Source organism: Phyllopteryx taeniolatus, chromosome 12 (genome assembly GCF_024500385.1).
Source record: "Phyllopteryx taeniolatus isolate TA_2022b chromosome 12, UOR_Ptae_1.2, whole genome shotgun sequence".
NCBI lineage: Eukaryota > Metazoa > Chordata > Actinopteri > Syngnathiformes > Syngnathidae > Phyllopteryx > Phyllopteryx taeniolatus.
In genome coordinates this window covers 3,172,663-3,197,027 of record NC_084513.1, presented here as the reverse complement: position 1 = coordinate 3,197,027, position 24,365 = coordinate 3,172,663, and the positions used below count along the sequence as shown (strand labels likewise).

At 44.0% G+C, this 24,365-nt stretch overlaps 2 protein-coding genes and 1 long non-coding RNA gene across 12 annotated transcripts in view; 1 reads left to right on the top strand and 2 right to left on the bottom strand.

Moving 5' to 3' along the window:
• ttn.2 (titin, tandem duplicate 2) overlaps positions 1–24,365 on the bottom strand; it is a 258,645-nt gene that overhangs the window by 138,997 nt on the left and 95,283 nt on the right. The window contains exons 82-101 of one of the 9 annotated variants that reach the window (XM_061791839.1): positions 23,325–23,592; positions 19,618–19,881; positions 18,655–18,864; positions 18,469–18,546; positions 18,353–18,379; positions 15,273–15,329; positions 14,397–14,441; positions 13,241–13,303; positions 13,093–13,161; positions 12,957–13,013; positions 12,845–12,892; positions 12,213–12,728; positions 11,706–12,095; positions 11,502–11,597; positions 10,643–10,741; positions 2,506–2,571; positions 2,322–2,399; positions 2,121–2,204; positions 1,917–1,961; positions 153–1,778 (exon numbers count right to left, since the gene is read on the bottom strand). In XM_061791839.1, coding sequence (XP_061647823.1) covers positions 153–1,778; positions 1,917–1,961; positions 2,121–2,204; positions 2,322–2,399; positions 2,506–2,571; positions 10,643–10,741; positions 11,502–11,597; positions 11,706–12,095; positions 12,213–12,728; positions 12,845–12,892; positions 12,957–13,013; positions 13,093–13,161; positions 13,241–13,303; positions 14,397–14,441; positions 15,273–15,329; positions 18,353–18,379; positions 18,469–18,546; positions 18,655–18,864; positions 19,618–19,881; positions 23,325–23,592 — 4,186 coding nt within the window. The remainder of the gene's footprint in view (positions 1–152; positions 1,779–1,916; positions 1,962–2,120; positions 2,205–2,321; positions 2,400–2,505; positions 2,572–10,642; positions 10,742–11,501; positions 11,598–11,705; positions 12,096–12,212; positions 12,729–12,844; positions 12,893–12,956; positions 13,014–13,092; positions 13,162–13,240; positions 13,304–14,396; positions 14,442–15,272; positions 15,330–18,352; positions 18,380–18,468; positions 18,547–18,654; positions 18,865–19,617; positions 19,882–23,324; positions 23,593–24,365) is intronic. The other 8 variants (XM_061791840.1, XM_061791846.1, XM_061791841.1 and 5 more) reach the window with 8 other exon arrangements.
• The window catches only part of LOC133486532 (uncharacterized), a 34,779-nt gene that overhangs the window by 4,244 nt on the left and 6,170 nt on the right, over positions 1–24,365 (top strand). The gene's annotated exons all lie outside the window — the stretch shown is intronic.
• On the bottom strand, positions 7,454–8,764 carry LOC133486531 (uncharacterized). 2 transcript variants are annotated; one of them, XM_061791851.1, is made up of 3 exons: positions 8,593–8,761; positions 7,702–8,442; positions 7,491–7,576 (listed from the first exon to the last, which is right to left on the bottom strand). In XM_061791851.1, the coding sequence occupies exons 1-3, from the start codon at positions 8,642–8,644 to the stop codon at positions 7,491–7,493; spliced, it is 879 nt and encodes a 292-aa protein (XP_061647835.1). In that variant the 5' UTR covers positions 8,645–8,761. The 2 variants fall into 2 exon arrangements, with proteins under 2 accessions (XP_061647833.1, XP_061647835.1); XM_061791849.1 differs by having other exon boundaries at positions 7,454–8,442; positions 8,593–8,764.

Below are 24,365 nucleotides of genomic sequence, written 5' to 3'. Positions count from 1 at the left end.
TCAAAATATGACCAGTGAGGTTGAAGACCACCAAAAAGTAGTCTGGAGTGTGAGCAGTATGAAGATGGAGGCATGACCATGGGAATGAGTTGAGATTATTCCGTGCATGAAGGGTGGCTCTTTCTGCGGTCATCTCGCCTCCGAAGTCTCACCTCTCCTGGTCGCCCCCGGCATCTCCAGAGCACCCTCCTCCCCTTCACCTTCCCAGTCTTCATCAGGAACCAGTTCCCAGCCCCAGGCCTCTTCCTCCTCCGGCTCTGCCTCGTCATCCAACCTAAAGTCCTCCTCAAAGACCTCTTCCTCTGGCTGGGTGGCGACTTTTTTCATCTCGACCGCTCCAGGAGAAATTTCCATCACTACGGGAATCTTTTCTTTTGGAGGCTTTGCCACTTCTAGATCTTCTAGCGAGGGCATCTTGGGTAGTTTTTTTAGAGTGACCGCTTCTGGGGAGTCTTTAGGTGAAACTGTTTTCGGAGTCTTTTTAAGTTTATCGGCACCAGGAATCTTTTCATCTTCTTTAGTCTTCTCAACTTTTGGTGATGGTGTCTTTTTCAACTGAATTTTCTTGATCTCCTCTAAAGGTGTCAAAGCCACCTCTCTTTGGTCTTTGGGTGTGACTCCCTTTCTTAGCTTCACTGGTTTAGGCTCCTCTGGAACTTGATCCGCTTTCTTTGAAGGAGATGGCACATGGGAAGGAATCTTTTTTGCTGGAACTGGCTCAGGCTCCTTCAGCTTCTGAGACTTTTTCTCCTCTGCTCTAGGGGTCACAAGTTTCTCTGGTGTAGCATCCGACACTTTCTCCCCTGGTTTGTCGTCTGGAGAAACGCATTGCTGGAACAGGTCTTCTGTTGGTTTGTTCTCTTCAACCTCTGATGGCTTCTTCTCTTCAACCTCTGATGGCTTCTTCTCGGGTTCAACAGCTTCTTTAGAAGGGTGAGAAAAAGGCTTGAGCTTTACCTTTTCTGGTTCTGGCTCTGGCTGTACTATTGGCGTTTTCTTCAACTTTGCTGGTGCTTTAGGTTTTTCTTCCTCAGGTTTTTCCTTGGGTACTGGCTTTAGCACTTTTGCAGGGGGCCCCTTTTCCTCTTCTGGAACTTTCTCTGGTTTCTTTGGGGCTTCCATGACCGTTGTTTCTCTGGGGATCCTCTCTCCCTTCTGGAGAGCTTCAGTGTCCCTGTCTGGTGCATCATCTTTAACTTTCTTTGGCTCCTCAGTAGCTTTAACTGGCTTGTCAAAGGGTTTTAATTTGACAGGTTCAGGTTCTTCTTTATCGGAAGGCAGTTTTTTCACTTTTTTCAAGGTGGTAGTAGGAGGGGCTGGTTCCTCCTCCTTTGGAGCTTTGGGAGTTTTCTTCCACGAAATGGTTTCCTCTGGTTTATCAGCTTTTGGAGTTCCTTTCTGACGGCTCCATTTAGGCTTGGTATCTGCTTTTTCTTCCTCTTCTTTCTGTTTTGGAATATCCTGCTTTTTCTCCACCTTTGCTTTGTCACTTGGTGTCCTCTCCTCTACAGACCTCCTGGTTGTAACCATCATCTCAGCTGTGTGTTCTTCATGCACCATCTCGATAATGTCAACTTGCGTTGTCCTGGTGGCCTCCCGAAGTTTCTGCTCATTCTCAGCCTCTTTAGGTGATACTGATGGAATCTTCTTGAGTTGGACCTTTTCCAGCTCTTGCTCCACTTCTTCCCTCGTGATCGGAGTGGTTTTCCTCAGAGTCGGAAGCTCAAACGTCCCTGCCTCTTCCGTAGGAACTTTACCTTTTTTAAGCACAGCTGGTTCTGAGGCAGCACAGGTTGAAGTTACCAGAAGTCGATACAGACAGACAACATATCAGACAGTGAACTCAAGACACAAAGACTTCATAGAAACAAGAAAATGTGTGATTCTAAAAGAACTGCTGTGAGCGTAGTTCATACCTTTCTGGACTCCTGCTGGTGCTTGAACTGGTCCTTTCGTTTCATCTAAAGGTTGAAAAGGTTGTTATCAGATCATTTATTTGTGCAAATATTGGACTGAGGACCTTAAAGGCCTGGATAAAAGCATTCTGAACTCCAACAATCCAGACAACATCAAGTACAACACCAAAAACAAAGACCCTTTCCAGTGGTCCAATAAACTACCTGTCACAGAAGCCACTTTCACAGGTTTTTCTTCTTCCACAACGATCTTGGTTGGCTCTTCAGCCTTTACAACAAGCTTGACTGCTTCAACAGTAAAAAAAAAAAAAAAAAAGAAAACGAAAAAGAGAGACAGCAAAACGAGCAGAGAAAGTGTTAGTATTGAGGAGCCACCTCAAGAGCATAACAAGAGGTATTTGATACCTTGCTTGGTCATTGTTTTTTCCAGCTGTTCACCATCGTCTGACTTTTTTACTTCAACTGGTGCAGGTGCTTCGCGCTCTTCAAGTACAAGGTAAGTCAAAGTCAAAACCAAGATTTGCGTCTTAACCAGTCTACCTGAAAATCCTGTCAAGTGCTTAAGTGAGACATTCAAAGAAGTTTCTACCTTCAGGAGGAACAGCGGGCTTGGCTGCCGGTTCCTTGACTAGCGGTCGCGCCTCCTCCACTGAAGCTTGGAAGTGAAATGAAAAGACAGTCAAAGCGTCCACACAGCCGACGCCAAGAACAACAAAAAGACAGACAGACGGGCAGACAGGGACTGAAGAGGTTAATGTGCTTGGTTTGGAACAAAGTGTGATGTAAGACGTGCTGGACTGGAGAATTAGAAGAGGCGACATTAAAGTTTCTGGCTTGACAGGAGGACGGTTGTTTGTGCCCAAAGAAAATGGGTGACATGACATGAGATCCTCAAGTGATGTCTGCCAGTGAGATGGCGAAGTGCTAGACAATGACTTGTGACACTCCACACATTTCTCTTGATACCTCTGTAGACATTTTGAGACGAAAGTCCGTTTTCTTCACTGGCTGTAGTCTGCCAAGGAGCTCTTCCCCCCAGAGCTGGTTTGGGTTCATCTGTTACTGACAGTTCTCGGACTGAGGCCATCAAACTAATCTCACTTTCTGACTCATCTTTGTCACGTGAATAAACTTTCCTCTGCTTTTTTGACTCTTGTTTTACTCTTTTTGCACAATCTCTGCTGAAAATATCTCCTTTCACTGCATCCTCAGTTGACACAAGTTTCTGCTGCCCTGACAGGTCTTTCGGTGTTACTTCAACTTCATAGCTTTCATCTGGTCTTTTTACCTCAACAGAAGCTGCTTGCAGTTTTTCTTCATTGTTGGATTCAGTCTTAACAGATACAACTCCCTGAACGCACTTTAGATCTGCTTTTCTGGTATCTGTCACCAGTAATACTTCATGTTTCAGATCCTCCTGTTCCACTTGATCTAACTTTTGTCCCGTGACTTTGGAAATTGTGTCATCCTGTGACGTGTAATCTTGGACAAGATTATCAGGTGGGCTCTGATTTTGTTGACAATCTTTCTGTCCTTCTCTGATAATTTCTCTCTGACTTACAATATCCATCAAAGGTGTCGTGAAAGAAGTTCTTTCCATCGGCTGCTTCAGTTCTGCTTGTGTCAAACTATATGGAACTTGAAGTTGAAGAAATATAACGCCTGTATCCGTTTTCAGATCTTCTGGAGACATACATTTCAGCTCCACTTGATTTAACTTTTGTCTCCTGATTTTGGAAGTTGGGTCTTCCTTGGATGTAAAACTTTGGATAAGACTCTCTGGTGTCTCTCTGGTAGCTAATTGTGTTGCTCCTTCTTCTCTGATCACTTCTCTCTGACTTTTAATATGCGGCGGTTTCAGGGAAGACACTCTTTTCGTCAGTTGTTTCAGTTCTTCTTGCGTCAAGCTATGAGGAACATCTTTGATTGTATCTTTCTTCAGGGCATTTCGAGACAAACATCTCAGTTCCTCCTGTTCCACTTTATCCAAATTTTGTCTCCTGACATCAGAAGTTGAGTCTCCCTGGCAAGTGAAACCTTGGACAAGACTCATGGGTGTTTCGCCTTCTTTGCTGATAACTTCTGCCTTACTTAAAAAGTCCATCAACGGTTTCCTGGAAGATGTTTTTTTCACCGACTTTTTCAGTTCTGCTTGCATCAAGCTATGAGAAACTTGAGGCTGAGGAACTATGAGGTCTGTGACTGTATCAGTTACCAGGGTGTCTGGAGATGTACGTATCAGCTCCTCCGGTTCCAACTGATCTAACTTTTGTCCCATGACTTTGGAAGTTTGGTCTTTGGATTTGAAACCTTGGATGAGACTCTCAGGTGTTCTAACTCCTTCTCTGATCCCTTCTCCCTTACTTTTAATGTCTAAAACTGTTTTGATGCAAGATGTTCTTTCCGTCTTTTGCTTCAGTTCTGCTTGCATCAAGGTGTGTGTAACATCTTTGACTGTTCTGGTTTTCAGCGCTCCTGGGGATGCACGTTTCTGCTCTTCTGGCTCCACTTGAACTAAAGTTTGTCTCCTGGTTTTGGGGTTTGTGTCTTCCCATGCTTGGACAAGACTCTCTGGTGTTCTCTGACTTGGTGGACTATCGAACTGTGTTCCTCCTTCTCTGTTCACTTCTCTCTGACATACAACATCTATCACCGGTGTCTTGGAAGACTTCCTTTTCATCTGGTGCTTCACCTCTGCTTGTATCAAGCTCTGAGGAAGGTCTTTGAATTGGTCTTTGACTGTATCAGTTTTCACAGTGTCTGGAGATGTAAGTTTCACCTCCTGATGTCTTGGTGAATCCTTTGTGACATTTCTGTCAGCCTCCTGTGCCAACTGAGGTTTTACCTTAGCAACATTTGGTTCTTCAGTCAAAGTAAAGGACTGTCTAGAATCAAAAACATTATTTGTCCACAAGGTGATGTTGGAAACTTGTTTGGGTTCTCGTAGTCTTTGAAGGGCTCGGGATTTAAGGACTCCTGTTTGATGTTCTGTAGCTTCAACAGCTCTGGCTACCACTGTTGAAATATCTCTGTCAGATTCTTTTAGTTTTATTTCTGAAACATGATCATATTGACCCTGAACCACAGAGGTATCAGCACGTGCTTCTTCAATAGAAAGGTGTTTGACTTTGCTTAAACTCTGTCTTTTCTCTTTCGGGGATCTTAATCTGAATTCGACTGACATCTGGGAGGTTTCAGCAGCTTCTTCCCTCACGGAGGCCCTCACTGGCTTGGAAGTATGTTTATCCTCTAGTGTCTTTGCTTTTATCATCTTTATTTTTGGAAACACAGTGGCCTGGACTTCAGTGGTTGTTCTGAGTACAGAACTTAGCAGATCTTTTCTAGTTTTGTCCTGAAGGTTTTCCAGACACTGACCTACCTCCTCTGTATTGGGACTAGCTCTTTCTTTTTCATCTCCAATGTGGTCTTCAATTGTTAAGGTCTTAGATGATGCCTGGCCTTCTCTAATTGTTTCTAGCCCTTGTGTAATTTCCAAAAACTCTCCTGGCTCATGGATGAGTTCGTGTCTTGACGGAAGTTCCTGACCTGTCGCATTAGGGCTGATGAATCTCTGCAAAGTGTCTGATTTAATGCTTGCACCCTCAACAACCACTGATGAAGGAGTCACCACCTCCATCACCGCTGCTCTTCTTTCCACTAGTTTGTTTTTCCCATCCAGTGGACTAATGGTCTCTTCTTTTACACCCCTAATTTTGACCATCCTCAGGTCATCCTTGGACTTCTTGGACTTGGAGCTTTTCATCACTGCAGAGGAAAACTGTTGGCTGTTTTGGTCTGCTTCAGCATTTATCAGATCCTGTTGCCCAAGTACCTGGATATATTGTTCTGGTAGACCTGGACATACTTTGTTCTTTATTTGTTTAGGTGAAACAAAGCTCTTTATTGCATTGTTTTCCTGTCTTCTTTTCTTTTCTTGAGATTGGTCTGCCTTTTTGCTCTTGTCCAGTACAGAAGCCACCTCTTCAAGCATCTCCAGTCCAGTGTACACCCCTGGAATTGTCGTAACAACAACAACAGGCTCAGCATCTGTGGCTACTCCTGCAGGTGACGTCATGACGGCGGCATCAACTTCCTCTTCCAGTTCTGGTTTACATTCTGTAATCTGTGAGTCAAAAAGTTCTTCTGTTAGTTCTTCAGCCTTTTGTTTCTTTTCAACATCAGGAGTCAGTTCTTCACCTGGAATTACCACCAGTGGGGCTTGGTGAGTAGCGACTACACTTCCAGTTGACACTCCACGTTGTACCTTTGAGGAAGTCAAGTCTGTGTGAAAGAAACACTCATGCTCATCTACAGGTTCGCAGATGCCCTCTGACAAGGGAGCAAATGACTCTGCTGACTGACTCGCCTCTGGTTCAATTTTAGCAGGTTTTCTTCGGTATTCAGTGCGAGAAGTCAGTTTCCTTGCAACTGTGTTGCCCAACAAAACTGATGGAGGTTTTTCGGGTGTTGAATATTCAGGCATTTTGAGGTTTGATGGTTTCATTTGTTCAGGGTCTAAGAATTCTATCTCAGCCTCCCTACAAGCAGTCACCTCTGTATTTTTGAGAGGACTGATGGTTAGCTGCTGTATCTCCGTGGCGGGTTCTTCCTCACGTTTGATTAATATTGTCTGTCTTTCAAGGTCTTCACTTGAGGCTCCAATGTCTAGAACTTTACAGCAGTCACTTGTGATAACCATTGATTGGGTGTAGTCATCTTTAACTTTGTTTAACAGGATTTTGTCATCTTGAGATATCTCTGATGATGCATGGGTTTGCTGTTCTTCCTTTACAGGAGCTCTGAACTTGAAGGTGACATCTTCTGAGCCCTTCTGCTTGAGAGGTACCATTAAATGGTTGGACACTACCAACTTCCTCTCAGTTCCTTCTGAGGTCTCTCTGTGCACTCCTCCATGTTCTGCTAGTTTCAGAACTTTCTCAGATTGATGGTCTGCAACTTTTACAGTTTCCTCTGATTTCCCTACTGCTAAAACCTTTTGCTGATCACCAGTTACTTCCTTACTCTTCATTTCAGGACGTCCTTGTGAAAAGGAATCTGTCTTGTGCCCGCTTGGTTTCTGAGCAGCTACATCTCTCTGCATATCATTTATTGGTTTCGCGTCTTGCTTGGCGAGTAGATGTTTATCTGACGATTGCTTAGTGGCCAACTTGGCTGATTTAACTTCAGGTTTGTCTCGTCTGATTGTATCTGCCGCACTGGTTTCCTGTGTAGGTTTCTGCTTAAATTTGACTCCTGAACCCTGGGTGATTTCTGTAGTTTCTTGAAGGCCCGGGGTCACTGAACCATCAGTAACAGATTTCCCAACTCCGGGTTTAGAGATTGTATCGGAGTCTCTGCTCTTGTCTACGTGTTCTTCTTCTTGAATGCCCGAGGCTTCCTCAGACAGAAAGCTGCTCCAAAGTCCCTCCCTTTGTTTTCCTTTTTTAAACACTTAGGGGAGGCAGATAATTGCGGGAATAGTGAAGAGAAAGCACCATTAGGCGGCGCCAAGAGATTAGGATGAGACAATACACATCTTAGTTAGAATACACAGAAAAGACAACCAGCAATTGGTCAGCCCAAAGGCAGACGTGCTGCTGCTCTACCTCTCTCGACTTCTTTCTCCAGCATCTCCACAACAGCAGGAATCTTGTCAGCTTCTTTAAAAAGACAAGTGTCAAACACAAGATGTTACTATTCAGAGAAGAAAGACTTAAGTGGCAAAAGAGAATGAGGAAAAAAAGAGTGACGGGGATGAGGCTGAAGTCAAAACCCCTGGGTGTACCTCTGGTGGCCGCTTTGTCTTCCTTCTCTTGGCTTTTTCTTAAAGTTTGAATCTGAACACTTGAGTCTTCTTCTGGGGTTTTATCACAAGAATCTTGAAAAAGGATTTGCTGAGACGGGATATCTGACACCAAGGCCTCTGCTTCTGCCTTACTTTTTTCTTCAATCAGTTGAGTCTTCTCCCGCTTTTTCTCAGCTACCTGGCTCAGCGCTGAATGTTCATCTTTCGCTATGACTTTGTCGGCCTCTACCACCTTGTCTTCTGGTCTGTGGCTTTGTTTGTCTTGTGCAGAAGATGCAGTGATCTCAATGCGGTCTTCGTGGGCTGCCTCGACTTCTACTTTCTGTTTCACCGTCGAGACTCTGACGCCAGTCTCCTTAGTTTCTTTCTGGATTGCTGCCCTGCTTTCTTTCTTTACTGCCACTACCTGCTTCTTGTCTTTTCTCTCATCTGTAACTTCTTCAGTAGCTTCCTGCTCTTTCTTAAGATCTTCAGTTTTTTTGGTTATCACAGCAGTCTCTTTCCTGTCAGTCACAGATATCTTGCCTCTCGGCTTAGACTGTTTCACCCGGGTCTCAAGCAACGAAACATTCACATGTTCCGCCGGGGACAAGGCTTTCTTGAACGAAACTTGGGCTCGATCTTCTGGCTCGGCCTCATAAGACCAAGCTTCCTCGGTGAAAAACACCATCTCAGTCACGTGATGTATTTCCTGTCGCTGCTCGAGCCTGCTTGGCCTCGCTGAGGTACCAAGATGGGGCATCATACGGCAGCGCCAAGAAGTGACGACAAAACACAAAGACAATCAAGTGTGAGCAACAACAACAATAACAACAACAACAGACGTTGGACGCTTCAAGAGGTGTTTTGAAGCTGTCCCCCTGCCGATACCTTTTTCTGGAGGAGAGACTTTGTTCTTTTGTTCGACCTCCGAAGGTAGCATCTGGACAGTCTTTTGAGTTTCTAAACCTTGAAGTTTGTCTTTCAAGACATTTGTAAAAGAAAGAGACGAGACGTTTAATTAGTCAAATAAGCAAGCACAAATGAGAGGTGAGTCAGCAAGCGTTCTCCAGCTGTTCGGAGAGGATGAAGCGCATCATTTTCTACCAGACAACAGCTCCGCAAAATGTGCATGCAAAAGAAGAAGAAGTTTTTGTCTCCCCTGTACCTGTGGCAGAGTCTTCTGCTACTTCCTTTTGGACTCGGGCAGCCCCAGAAAACATTGCATCTGTTGGCTCCTTTGGAACCTTCTCAGGTGTCAGGAGGGGAACACTAGCATCTTCAGACATGTTCTGGGGAGCCTTAACAGGCTTTTTTTCAGGAACTCTGTCCTCTAGTGGCTTTGCTGGAATCTTCTCAGTGTCCTTTTTAACCAGGACTTCTTCCACCCTTTTCTGATGTGGTAGAACCTTATTTTCCAACCGAGGAAACACCTCTGAAACTTTCTCATGGTTTTTATCCGGAAGACTCTGAGGTACTTTCTGACGTATATCAGGAAGCTTCTTTGGTACTTTCTGAGGTTTATCAGAAAGTTTCTCTCGTACTTGATCAGGTTCCACTGGTGCTTTCTCAGGTTTCTCTGGTACCTTCTCTGGTACATTTTCTGGTTTTCCACGAAGCTTCTGTGGTACTTTGTCAGGTTTATCATGAAGTTTCACTGGTACTTTCTCAAGTGTTTTATCGAGAAGCTTCTCTGGTATTGTATTGAATTTATCGGGAAGCTTCTCTGGTACTTTTTCATGTGTTTTATCAGGAAGCTTCTCTCGTACTTTGTCATGTGGTTGATCAGGAAGCTTCTCTGGTACTATCTCATGTGGTTTATCGTGAAGCCTCTCTGGTACTGTATCAGGTTTACCAGGAAGCTTCTGTGGTACATTATCAGGTCTATCATGCCGTTTCGCTTGTAATTTTTCATGTTTTTTATCATGAAGCTTCTCTAGTACTTTGTCATGTGGTTTATCAGGAAGTTTCTCTGGTACCTTCTCTGGTACATTTTCTGGTTTATCATGAAGTTTCACTGATACTTTGTCATGTGTTTTATCAGGAAGCTTCTCTGGTATTGCATCACATTTATTGGGAAGCTTCTCTGGTACGTTGTCATGAGTTTTATCAGGAAGCTTCTCTAGTACTTTGTCCTGTGGTTGATCAGGAAGCTTCTCTGGTACTATCTCAAGTGGTTTATCATGAAGCCTTTCTGGTACTGTATCAGGTTTATCATGAAGCTTCTCTGGTACTTTATCAGGTATTCCATGCCGTTTCACTTGTACTTTTTCACGTGTTTTATCTTGAAGCTTCTCTAATACTTCATTGTGTGGTTCATCATGAAGCTTCTTGAGTACATTATCAGGTTTCTCAAGTACGCTCTCATTTGTTTTTTTAGAAAGCTTTTCTGGTTCTCGCTCAGGTTTATCTTTGAGTTTCTCCGGTACTTTTTCAGGTTTAGCATGAAGCCTCACTTGTACTTTCTCTGGTACTTTATCAGGTATACCAGGAAGCTTCTCTGGTACTTTATCAGGTTTATCATGAGACATCTCTGGTACTTTCTCTGGTACTTCATCACGCTTACCAGGAAGCTTCTGTGCCACATTTTCTGGTACTTTCTCAGGTTTATCTTGAGTTTTCTCTGGTACATTCTCCTGAGTTCTATCATGTAGAGTGTCAGGTGGAAGACTCTGTGACATGACAACCTCACGGGTCATCTTCTGAGGTTGTTTTGGAGCCATATGCTGGTCTTGGAGTACAAGAGCATCTTTCAGAGCTTTAAGGAGGTTTGAGACAATAACATGGAAACTACATGAAGAGCAGAACAACGTGCTGGCGCACAGAAATGTTACACAGTGTTGTTACACAACTAAAACTGAAGCATTTTAGCACAGATGGCATGGAGGGCAGCATCAGAACCCTCTGCAGGCGACAGAAGTGAGGACAAACATCAAAGTACCTCTTTGTGGTTCTCCTGGCTCTTGTTTAGTAGGAAGCATAACAGGTTCAGCTTTCTTGGCTCGTTTCGGTTCTTCTGCTATCTCCTCTGCTGCAGGAACTTGGAAGAATATCAAAGAGATCGGCATCACAAAATGACCAAGAGCAGAAAATGTGTGAACAACCGCACAACAACAAGAACCACAATGGAAGAATCGCACAATATGAAGAACCAAATGTGAGGAATTACATGTAAAAAAAAATAAACACGTGAAGAACCACGTATGAAGAAACGCACAAACTGCATGTATAAAACCAAAGGTGAAAAACAACATGTGACAAACCACATAATGTGAAGAACCATACATGGAGAACAACACAACATGACAAACTACAGCTGAAGAATGACTAGTGACAAGCCACACAACAGGACTAACCACAGATGAAAAACCACATGTGAAGAACAAAACATAACCACACAACATGATGATGAACATAAACAACAGACGAAGAACCACACATGACAAACCAAACATGAAGAACTACCTGTGAAGAACAAAACATGACAAACCACACCACAGGATGATGAAGAACATGAAAAACAGATGAAAAACATATGTGACAAACCACATGTGAACAACACATGAAGAACCACAAATGAAGAACTAAACATGAGGAACAACAGATGAAGAACAAAATGCGTAGAACCTCACATGACAAAACACACGTGAAGAACCACATGTGAAGACCCACACATGATAATCAAACATGATGAACCAGAAAACAGGATGAACCACGTTAAGAACAAAACAACCTGATGAACCGCACATTAAGTACAGATGAGCATAAGATTGAGGTCTTAGCAGCTGAGCTTCAGATACCTTTGGTGACCACTGGTTTCTTCAGTGGTGTTTCTTCTTCTCTGTGCGGCTTCTGCATTTCTACAGCAGCCTCCTTCTTGACTGGTTTCTCTGGCACTTTGAGACAAGAGCTCGGTCAATAAGAATCCATAAAAGAATGAAGACCGTCTGACCAGGTTGAGGCTTAAGAAGATGAAGAAAAGCCCAAAGCTGGAAGATTTTTACCTTTCAGGGCAGGTTCCTTTGGTTCTTCGGCCTTTGGTGGTTCTACTTTGGGCACCCTGGGCTCTGCTACTTCAGCTTTTTTCACCACAGACTCCGGTTTGGGTGCCTCCACAGGCTCTGGTTTGGGTATCTCGACAGGCTCTGGTTTGGGTGGTGTGGGTACCTCCACGGGCTCTGGTTTGGGTCCCACCACAGGCTCCAGTTTGGGTGGTTTGGGTTCCACCACAGGCTCCGGTTTGGGTGCATCCACAGGCTCTCGTTTGGGTGCCTCCACAGGTTCCGGTTTGGGTACCACCACATGTTCAGGTTTGGGTTCCACCACAGGCTCTGCCTTTGGCACTTCAGGTTTGGGCTTGATCTTAACAGGTTCTGGTTTTGGTTCTTTGGAGACTTAAAGCAACATGTTTGACATTCAAAGATGGGTTTGCATTCAAGGAACTAACACACAAACACACACACACACACACACACACACAAAGAGTGATCAGAGAAGACGGTAGCAAGTACCTTTGAGCGGTGCAGTTGGCTTCTTCAATGGCACTTCAACTTCCGGCTCGGGCTTCACCACCGGCTTGACTTTGGGCTCTGGGTCGGGTTTAGCCACTGGTTTGAGTTTGGGAGCTGGCTCGGACTCTGGCTTGGGCTCTGGCTTGGGCTCTGGCTTGGGCTCTGGCTTGGGCTTCGTGACCGGCTTTAGTTTGGGCATCGACTCAGGCGCCTGCTCAGGCTCTGGCTTGGGCTTTGCCACCGGCTTGAGTTTGGGAGCTGGCTCAGGCGTTGGCTCAGGCTCTGGCTTGGGCTTCGCTACCGGCTTGACTTTGAGCGCCTGCTCGGGCTCTGGCTTCTCCACCGGCTTAACTTTGGGCTCCAGCTCGAGCTCTGGCTTCTCCACCAGCTTAACTTTGGGCTCCAGCTCAGGCTTCACCACCAGCTTAACTTCGGGCTCCGGCTCAGGCTGCACCACCAGCTTGACTTCAGGTGGAGGTTTTTTGGGCTCTGCCGGTACTCGAGATTTCGGCTCGTCTTCGGAGTAGGCAATACATAAATTAGCGCAAAAGAGCTCGGAGAGATGTCAGCAACACATCACAAGGAAAAACTAACAAAAGAGGTGAGAGGCAACAGGAAGCAGGGACAAGTACCTTTTTTCAGGTCCTGCGGTGGTGGCGGCTTTGGGACATCCTCGGGTTCTTTGGAGACAGTCAAAGACATGAGTGACTGATCACAAAGTCGTCATCAAAGAGAACAAAATACCTTTAACCGGGGCAACTGTCTTCTTCTCCACGGGAACCTCCTCTGCCACTTTGGTTACTGTGACATCAACAACATGGTCAGTCACCTAGTGGCTAACAATGTCGATTCTAAGCGACCTGCGGTATGGGTGGCTCACCTTTTGGGGGTGCCACTTGTACCTCTTCTTCTGCCGGCTCCACTTCCTGTTCCTCTTGGGGTTTGGCCACTGGAAAGGAAAAACTCATCAAGTTGGTGAAAAGACACCAAAGAAGAGTCTAGAAGGACTTCTTGGAAGTCTGTGGTACCTCTGGAAAGCACTTCTTCCCTCACTTCCATTTCCTGTCTTTCCACTGTCTCCTCAACGGTAACTTCAGGAGACACACAAAAGAAAAAAAACACATCAGTTTTTACTTAGAAATCCAAATGGGACAAATCACGGATGGGCACCTTGGTGTAAAAACCGGACCCAGAGGGGATAAAAAAACAGGAAGCCAAGAGGGACATAAGTACCCCCTTTTCAGGCTAAACTGTCAAATAAGAAGATGAGGTGATGTGACAAATCATTTGGGACACAATATGACAATAAAGACACATTGGAGCGAATTTGGGCCCATCCTTGATTGATAGTGGAGGCGGGTATTACCCACCAAAATTGACAACCACCCTTTGGTGTTTAAAATAAATTTCAGCCCCCGAAGTCGACTGGTTAGAGCGTCAGCCTCACAGTTCTGAGGACCCGGGTTCAATCCTCTGCCCCGCCTGTGTGGAGTTTGCATGTTCTCCCAGTGCCTGCGTGGGTTTTCTCCGGGCACTCTGGTTTCCTTCCACATCACAAAAACGTTAATTGACTACTCTAAATTGCCCGTAGGTGTGAATGTGAGTGTGAATGGTTGTTTGTTTGTATGTGCCCTGCGATTTGCTGGCAACCAGTTCAGGGTGTACCCCGCCTCCTGCCCGATGATAGCTGGGATAGGCTCCAGCACGCCCGCGACCCTAGTGAGGAGAAGCGGCTCAAAAAATGGATGGATGGATGGATGGATGTTTATCTTGAGTAGACCCACAAAAAAGTCTCTAGAAGCCATGCCCCAAAAAACACAGGAAGTCGGCCATTCTTATTTGAAGCATCCATTTTAGGCTTATTTTGTTTGGGGTCCTTCAAAAACAAACTTTTGAAAATTCAGCTCCTGACACCACTTTGACTTAGCAAAGTGAAATTTGGCAATCAATAGAGCCACAAAAAGAGTTTCAACAAGCCATGCCTGAAAAACACGAGAAGCAAACATTTTAGGGTTATATTGATATTTTCCAGGCTTCCTTCAAAAATGAAGTCCTCCTTGAGATTTTGTCCCATTGCTACCAAATTAGAAGCATGTATAATAGACGGTGTCAAGTATGAATATGCTATGAATGAAGTGAAATATGAAAATGACTGATGATGAGGACAAAAGTGTGAATTAATACCTGTATGCTCAATTTCTTCCTCATAATGATCAAACTCAGCAGATTCTTGAAAAAAAGACAAAGTACACACTTTATCTCTGTTGGATCATAAACACATGCTGACCTTATCCTCAATAAATATATTAGTTATTTCTTATAGTTTGTTATACAGTGAAACACCCACTGTTCACGTGGGGATAGGGGCTGCCAAGGAATTGCCAAAAAAATGGCGGCAAAGCGCTTAAAGTGGAGAGGACCATAAAGCATCAAATCATTCACAATCATGAACCAATGCAACACAACGACAGTATTCAGTAGTTACATTTTTCAACACAAACCACCGTCACATGAGGCTCCTCAGTAGTATTACCTAGCATTAGCCTAAATGACACACTAGCACAAACTGGCATGACATTAAACATGGACAAAAAAATATGTGCACTAGCACTTTACAGTAATGGTATCAAGTCATCAAACTCGCCTTTTAGCATTTACACACAATAAGAATTATTAGGGAATACAATCATATTGTTGGCACAATAAGCTACAGGGGATAATAGTAGCTGTATCGGAAAAGAAGCAGAAACATACTTTCACTTTGACGGTGCACTAGTTGCATGCACGGATCGCCAACAAATTAGGACATCTCAAAGGCGGACAAAGGAACACTACCAATTATGAATTCAACCTAACAACACCAAGATTCCACCAGACGGCGCCAAAGTAGTACTTTTATTTCTTTGGCCTCAGCACAAAAAGAGAATTTAAGTGAATAATGGCTCCAAAACAACAACAAAAATCAGTGGCTATCCGAATTTGTGAATGCTGAGCCATAAATAGGTGGGGGGTTCACTGTATATGCTATATGCAAAAATGGTGTGGAGTTCTCCGTCTTACCTTGAATGTCCACTGACGAAGGTGCTTCAGGCCTCTCCACGGGAGCGTCTTTTACATCTACACAACAACATATTTGTTCATTATAAGCATCTACATCCTGTGTTCATAACACTCATTAATTCATCTATTATCTACATCATGTCTTGATAGCACACTCATTCATTAATTCATGACCTACAGCATGTGTTCAATAATACTTGTTAATGTATTCATTATCTGCATCACATGTATACTCAATCATTCATTCGTTAAATGAATTAATGACTAAATGGTTTGATGAATTAATGAATGAAATTCATCCAGTTTAAATCTTGTGTTCTTAGCACATTCATTCATTACCTACATCATGTATTCATAACACTCAATAATTTATTCATTACCTACATCATGTGCTCAATTTCACACCTCAATTACAATGAAGTTGGGACGTTATGTAAAACGTATATAAAAAAAATACAATGTTTTGCAAATCCTTTTCAGCCTATATTCAATTGAATACACTCCAGAGACAATATACTGTATTTAATGTTTAAACTGATAAACTTTATTATTATTATTATTATTTGCTAATAGTTACTCATTTTGAATTTGATGCCTGCAACAAGTTCCAAAAAATGCTGGAACAAGGGCATGGTTACCACTGTGTTTGGGTGTTGACCATTTGGGAACTGACGACAATAATTGTTGAAGCGTTGTAGGTGAAATTCTTACCCATTCTTGCTTGATGTACAACTTCAGTTGCTCAACAATCCAGGGTCTCTTTTTGTGCTTAATTGTGTGCCATACATTTTCAATGGGAGAGGTCTGGACTGCTGGCAGGCCAGTCGAGTACCTGCACTCTTTTACTACAAAGCCATACTTGTAACACGTGCGGAATTTGGCTTGGAATTTTGTCTTACTGAAATACGTAGAGACATCCCTGAAAAAGACATTGCTTGGATGGCAGCAGAAAGTATGTTGCTCCAAAACCTATATCTTATTTTCAGCATTAATGGTCCCTTCACAGATGTACAAGTTACCTATGCCATGCGCACTAACACACTACCATACCATCACAAATGCTGGCTTTTGAACTTTGGGCTGATAACAATTCACAATTTCACTCTTTGGCCAGAGGACACGACATGTATGATTTCCCAAAACAATATGAAATGTGGACTGGTCAGACCACAGCACACGTTTCCACTTTGTGTCAGTCCATCTCAGATGGGCTTGGGCCAACAGAAACCGGCAGCATTTCTGGGAGTTGTTGATATATGGCTTGCACTTTGCATGGTAGAGTTTTAGCTTGCATTTGTACGCGTAGCAACAAACTGTGTTAACTGACAATGGTTTTCTGAAGTGTTCCTGAGTCAACATGGCAATATCCTTTCCACAATGATGCCAGTTTTTAATACAGTGCCGCTGGAGGCATCGACGGTCATGGGCAGTCGATGTTGGTTTTTGGCCTGGCTGCTTACGTGCAGAGATTTCTTCAAATTCTCTGAATCCTTTGATGATATTATGGACTGGCAGTTTAAGTTGAGAAACGTTCATAAACTATTGGACTTTTTGTTCACACAGTTGTTTACAAGGTGGTGAACCTTGCCCCATCCTTGCTTTTGAACAACTGAGCCTTTCGGGGCTACTCCTTATATATCCAATCATGACAGCCAGCTGTTTCCGATAACCTGTTTACCTGTTGAATGTTCCAGACAGGTATTTTTTTAGCATTCCTCAACTTTCCCAGTCTTTTCTTGCCTCTGTCCCAGCTTTTCTGGAACAATATTTTTTGACTTGAGTTCGTTGTCACATTTCTGTGGGGCCAATTATGTATTACTCGTGCACTTGCTGTAGTTGTCTCGCCATGCTGCACTATTAGCATATACTGGCCACTCATGCCAGAGTAGCATCTGCTCCATTTGCACACTGATTGAGGAGTATCCGTAACACTTACACAACCATTGTCCCAGATTATCGCACTACTCGTCACTTTAAACCCCATACACTCCTTAAAGTCTCAGCGCCCTTTGCACAATGGTCATTGCACCGGACTATTGCGATATTAGTCATTCGAACTGCTCTAAGTGCTAGAGGACTCTGCATCTTTTTGCACAATTGTTTTTTGTCAATTTCTTTATTTCTCTAAAGTGTTCTGTAAATTGACTGTCTGTTGTACTAGAGCGGCTCCAACTACTGGAGACAAATTCCTTGTGTGTTTTGGACATACTTGGCAAATAAAGATGATTCTGATTCTGATATGATTGTTCAAATTAAAAATGAGAAAATACGCACTTCCCACCCCAAAAAACAAACAAACAATAACATTAATCAGTTTAAACATTAAATATCTTGTCTTTGCAGCATATTCGATTGAATATAGGTTGAAAAGGATTTGCAAAATCATATTCTGTTATTATTTATGTTTTATACGTCCCAACTTCATTGGGATTGGGGTTTGTACATTCATTTATTCACTATCTAGATCATGGGTTCATAACATGAATTCATCAAGTCATTAAAGTTGGTTAAAGTCACAGTTCTGAGGACCCGGGTTCAAATCCGGCCTACCCTGTGTGGAGTTTGCATGTTCCCCCCGTGGGTTTTCTCTGGGGACTCCGGTTACCTCCCACATCCCCAAAACATGCATGGTAGTTAATTGAAGACTCTAAATTGCCCATAGGTGTGTATGTGAGTATGAATGGTTGTTTGTATATATGTGGCCTGCGATTAGCTGGCGACCAGTTCAAGGTGTACCCCACCTCTCACCCAGAGTCAGCTAGGATAGGCTCTGGCACACCCTCGGCCCTAATGAGGATAAGTGGTATGGAAAATGGACGGATGGATTGAAATCATTATTAGTCATGAAAGCTTGTGTATTTCTCTGAGCTCACAGGTTAGCCTTCCACATCGTGAGCCAATCCCAGCTTGACTAAGGGTTATTGCCTGTCAATCAGTGGGGCACTGAACCGCTGACCGTGTTTGCAGCGTAACACGGCTTGTGTCACTTCAAGATGCCAGCCATGTGTTTGAGTCCTTTGATCAACTTTGAATGATGGCTAAAGACCAGGATTTTGTCTTCTACAAAAGAAAGTACTCACCAAAGGGAACCGTGGCTAATTGGATCTCTGCAAAAAGGGGGGCGAAGAAGAAGAAGGTGGTGTTAAACACAACAAGAGTGTCAATCCAAGGGCGGTCAAAGGTGGCGCCATAGTACCTTTGCCAGACAAATATAGCTCCGCACTGCTCTTAGCTTCTCCACGGGGCTCCAACCTCACAATCACCGAGTACACCCCTACATGAGAGGAGTCACTGGTTGGTGGTCATCAAAAACACCCAAATGTGCCAGGATGTGGGAGGAGGGGTCTGGGGGGGGGGCCTGGGGCAGCATACTACTACGCACCTTCATCGTCCACGCTCACGTTTCGGATGACCATGAAATGTCTCCGGCCCTCGCTGCGGAAGTTGTATTTTGGGCTTTCCCTCAGCTCCCATGTATCCTTGTACCAGGATACCACTGCGTTGTCGAAGGACACCTCACACTCAAAGGTGGCTGCCTGACGCTCGTTCACCTCCACGTTGTGGATGCGCTTGGTGAAATGAATTTGCTCGGCTACAAGAGACAAAGATGCCAGCGGGTGAGAGGGTGGCGCGAGGCCCAGCGAGGGACAACATCCATATCGGGGAGTTAGAAGGGACCGTCATAGAAAGATGATAGTTCGAATGTTCTGTGAGAGAAAAGGGGATGACCGTGAAGTTTGGAGGGACCGTCATTAGGAATGCGGACAGACAGATGCCAAGAGGGAGGACACACGAGAGAATGAGATGATAGTGAGTGTGTTGAGCATGAGTGAATGAGAGAGGAGGTACAAACGAAAGGTTAGTCGGGAGACGGATTCCAAGTGAAGGACAACAACATCCACACTGGGGCTAGGAGGCACCCGCATTAGGGTTGTGGACTGATGGAGTACAAGAGGGAGGAAAAGTGAGGTGATGGGATGATGATGTGAATGTTTTTGGAGACATGAGGGATGAACAGAGGGTCAGCGGGGGAGCGTCGTTAGTGTGGTGGACTGACAGATTCCAAGCGAGGGAAACAGCCACACTGGCATTAGGAAGGACCCGTGTTAGGGTGGTGGACTGATTGAGTCCAAGAGGGAGGACAAGCATTGAGGTAAAATGAGAACATTCCATGAGAGAGAAAAGATGACAGAGAATGAGGACGAGTTCGAGATTAGCCCGGGAAACATGTTGATGATGATGATGTAGTGGTAATAATGATGATGATGATGATGATGGTGATGGGGAGGGTGGTAAGAAGAGGTTAGTCAAGATCATCCAGAAGGTTTTTGGACAAGGTACCAACCTTCCACCCAGAGGTCCGCCGAGGACTGTAGGTGCAGGTACCTGCAGGTATAGCGGCCCTTGTCTTCAGGCTTCAGGTCCTTGATATGAAGCTTCTGGAGCTTGTGTTTGACCTCAGACTTGAACCTGCCCCCCATGGTATCTAACTGCTGACCATTCTTAAACCACTGTGCCTCCGCGTTGGGGATGGACAACTGACAAGTCAAAGTACATGACTGTCCTTCCTTACCAGATGTGTCCTGAAGGTGTGTCTCCACCACAACCTCTGGAAGAATCAAAAACGTGGTGGCTTGGGTCAGTAATATGGACTAAGACTGTGAACAATAGCCTTAACAGTTATCTAAATAAACTGACTATCATAGTTGCATCTCAGTACGGCTTCAGGAAGGATAATACCACCTGTTTGGCAATACTTGATCTTGTTCAAAAATTAATGTTGCAGTTGATGGCAGAGAGTAGGATTTTTCTTGGACTTGTCAAAGGCCTCTGATACAATCAATATCGACATCCTGATTAGGAAACTGCAGCACTATGGCAATAGAGATCTAGCATTGGACTGGTTTAGCAGTTACCTATATGGAAGGGCACAATATGTATATGGGAAAGAATACTAATCAACAAATGAAACAAATGCCCGCGACCCTAGTGAGGATAAGCGGTATGGAAAATGGATGGATGGATGAAATTAAACAATTAAACAAGGGGTTTCACAGGGGTCCATTTTGGGACCGCTTCTTTTTATTCTGTACATCAATGACTTTGTCAAATCCGCAAAAGTGTTGCACAAGGTTTTGTTTGTGGATGATACAAATCCGTCCTTGGCGCACAAGAGCCTACTTGAACTACAACAAAGTATAAATAAAGAACCTCTGAAACTGACAAGTGGTTCAAATGTAACAAACTTTCCTTAAATGTTCTCAAAACTATCCATCCATTTTCTGTATCACTTATCCTCCGGGCGTGCTGGAGCCCATGCCAGCTATCTTTAGGCGAGAGGCGGGGTACACCCGGAACTGCCAATCACAGGGCACATAGAAACAAACAACCATTTGCACTATATTCACACCGATGGGGAATTTAGAGTCTTCACTCAACCTACCACGCATGTTTTTGGGATGTGGGACGAAAGCGGAGTACCCGGAGAAAACCCACGCAGGCACGGGGAGAACATGCAAACTCCACACAGGCGAGGCCGGGATTTGAACCCTGGTCCTCAGAACTGTGAGGCATATGTGCTAACCCGTATCCACCGTGCTGCCTACTCCAAACTAATCACATTATTTTTTTGTACATGCCAAAAACAAGCCTATGCTGAGAACATACACCTTGAAATTGATGGACAGGCTATAACGAGCATAGCCACCACTATATTTCTGGGAATTAACCTGGATGAAACAAACTTTAAAAGTCATATTGCTGCCCTTGTTAAAAAAAAAAACTAAACTGAGATATTACAGTACATTATACAAAACTCTCTTTGAACCTCACCTGAATTACTGTAATGTCATCTGGTGCAACACATTTCCTAACCATACAAAAAGCAAAAGAAAGGTACGTGCTCTCTCCTGGTCTGATTTCAATGCTCCCACTGGTCCACTCTTTCGTCGCCATGGAATTTTAAGACTTTCCAAACTGATTACTCATCAAAATGCATGTACAATGTACCAAGTAATAAATAATCTAAATTCCAAACTCAGTGAGCTCCTCCCGATCAGCTACTCTCCACATGCACACAATACTAGGCAAAAAGATTACATCTCTTGGGAAAAGCGAAGGCTAAAAGCCACCAGCCTAAGTGTGGTGTGCCACGGTCCTCAGGTCTTGAACATCCTGTGCTGATGTGCATGCAGCTGTATTCCTTGCTTGACATGTGAATAAACTAAAGTATGGACTATGAACTATGGACTTTAAACTGTGGGCAATAGACCTTGGACTATGGACTGTGAACTATGAAGTATAAACTGTGGGCTATAGACCGTGTAGTATGAACTATAATGTATTGACTGTGGACTCGGCACTATGGGCTATGGGCTCGGGCTCCACGATATTTTGTTTGAGCATCGTCATTGCGATGTACGTGTGCGAAATACTCGCATCACAGCGTCTGCTGGAATATACAGTGAATCAACTAATATTAAAAGTGACCAGCAGTGGACCCGTTTGGACATGCTAATAGAAAGAATGTACTCCTGCTGCATTTCCTATTTTGCGCTTCAGAATAAAAATAGGCAGGCACACGGCAGCTGCGTGAGAGCGCAAGGTGCGTTCAGTGACACTGCGTAAATGGGAGGGAATGTGTTATTTTTTAATACAGTACATAATTATAAAAATGGATTACTACGAAAATTATTATTTGTATCAGAATGCTTTAGTTAAAACTGTATGATCACACTGCGATAGTATGGCAATTATTCTGTTTTCTATTATAACATCAATTATTTTGCTAATCTAGTCAACCAGGGCAGATAAATTATTTTGCTAATCTAGTTAGCCAGAGCAGCGAGGAATGCAAAGTTATCAATGTCAACATTAACAACAAAAGTCCTGCTTTTGTTTTAATTCCCTATTTTAAAAAACATCATTCAAGCAATAAGTTCATCCTCATGTTTTTGAGATTGTAGGGCGAAAACTGCAGCTGGCTACTAGTGTGGACTGAATGGGTGGCAAAATGGCGAAATGAAATGCCAGTAATTTGAGGGTAATAGCCCATCAGCAACAAATTGAAAAAACAACTACTATGAACTTGTTTATTTTTGGACCGGTGAACTTTTCCAACACTTACCCTGTATTATTTCACATCGCATTACATATTGCAGGTCTAAAAAAAAAAATCGCAATGTCATTTTTTTCCAATATCGTGCAGCCCTACAATGGGCTGTGAATTATAGACTATAAAGTGTGGGCTATGAACCATAGACTATGGGCTACGGGCTATGGTCTTTGGACTACAAACTATGTACAATGGACTGTGCACTAAGCACTACGGACTATGGGCTATTGACTATAAACTGTGGGATATAGACCTTGGACAATGGACAGAGGATAATTGACTATGGACAATGGGCTACCGACTATGGACTGAGGGCTGTGGACAAAAGGCCTCTTTATACTCCCGCGCTCGCGACACTTGATACGCACACAGCACAAATTTTCACTGTGCACAGAATACCGCGGAAATCATCTCTCGTGATTTGTCCGTTTTAGTTACACGCTATGATGACGTACTCAGCTTTCCCTTTGGTTCCTCAATACCGTCATCTTTAAAATTCAAAACATGGAACTGATTGAGGAGAGGCTGTGTGAGGAGGTGCACAAATATGTGCATCTTTATGATGCTGGCAGATGCACAAATGTCAGCGAACTCCTGGCGTAAAATTTCCGCGGTGGTAGGTTTAGAGGTGTTTAGAGTGCCAGTGAGGGTGGAAACTCATGAGGGACAAATAAGTCAGCATGAAGAGGATAATAGGCGGGAGGAGTGGGGACACTGGTGGCCGGAAAATCCCAGCATTATGCTATCCGACTTGGAGGAGAACTGCAGCACATTTTCAAAACAACGGGAGTGGGTTACACTCGAGTATAAAGGCAAACTGCGCGCGGGATAGCCACAGTGACGTCAGCGAGGTTGCCGCCCGTGCGAGTATAAACAAGTTTTAAGGACAGTACTGACCCTCTGCCCTACTAGTAATAAAGGTGCTGTGCAGTACTGACCAGTGACGGTGAGCTTGGCGCTGGAGATGTGAGGTCCGCACACCACCCGGTAGTTGCCCTGGTCTGCGAGTTGGCACCCCTTAACACTCAGTAGGTGGCGCTCTCCACTAACACTGATGTGGTACTTGGGGCTAGTGTCCAGTTTCTGGGTGCCCTTGTACCAGGACAGGATGATCTCAGGGTAGTTGATCTTCACCTCACACTCAAACAAAGCCTCCTCATCAACCAGGACGGACTGGTCGCAGATGTCCTTTAGCACGGTTACGGGCTAAAGGGACAGACAAGAGGACACATTAGAGATACATTTGGAGGATGAACTATGGAGTATAAATTACAGACTACAGAGTGATCACAGATGTCCTTCAGCATGGTCACCGGCTAAATGCCCGAAAATAGGACATGGCAGAATACGTTTAGACTAGGACTATGACGTATGCACTATGGACTGTAGGATATGCCTATGAACTATGGACTGTCGACTATTGAATATGGGCTATGGACTGGAGTATGGTCTATAAATTATGGCCTGATCACATATATCCTTCAGAATGGCCATGGGCTAAAGGAAAGACAAAAGGACATGTCAGACATATGGTTGGACTATGGAATGAAGGCTATGTACTTTGGACTATGAGCTATGAACCATGGACTGATCACAGAGATCCTTCAGAACTTTCATATGCTAAAAGACGGACAAAAAGGACATGGCAGATTATGTTTGGATTACGACTATGGACTATGCACTATGGAGTGTGGGCTATTGAATATGAACTACGGACTGTGGGCTATGAACTCGGGACAATTTGACTATGGGCTATCGACTGGAGTATAGACTATGAACTATGGACTGATCACAGATGTCCTTCAGAACGGTTACGAGCTAAAAGACAGACAAGAGGACATGGCAGAATTTGGTTTAACTATAGACTATAGACTGTGGAGTATGAGCAATGCACTATGGACTGTGGGCTATTAAATATGAACTATGGACTATGGACTGTGGGCTATAGATTATGGATTAGGGATTATTGACTATGAGCT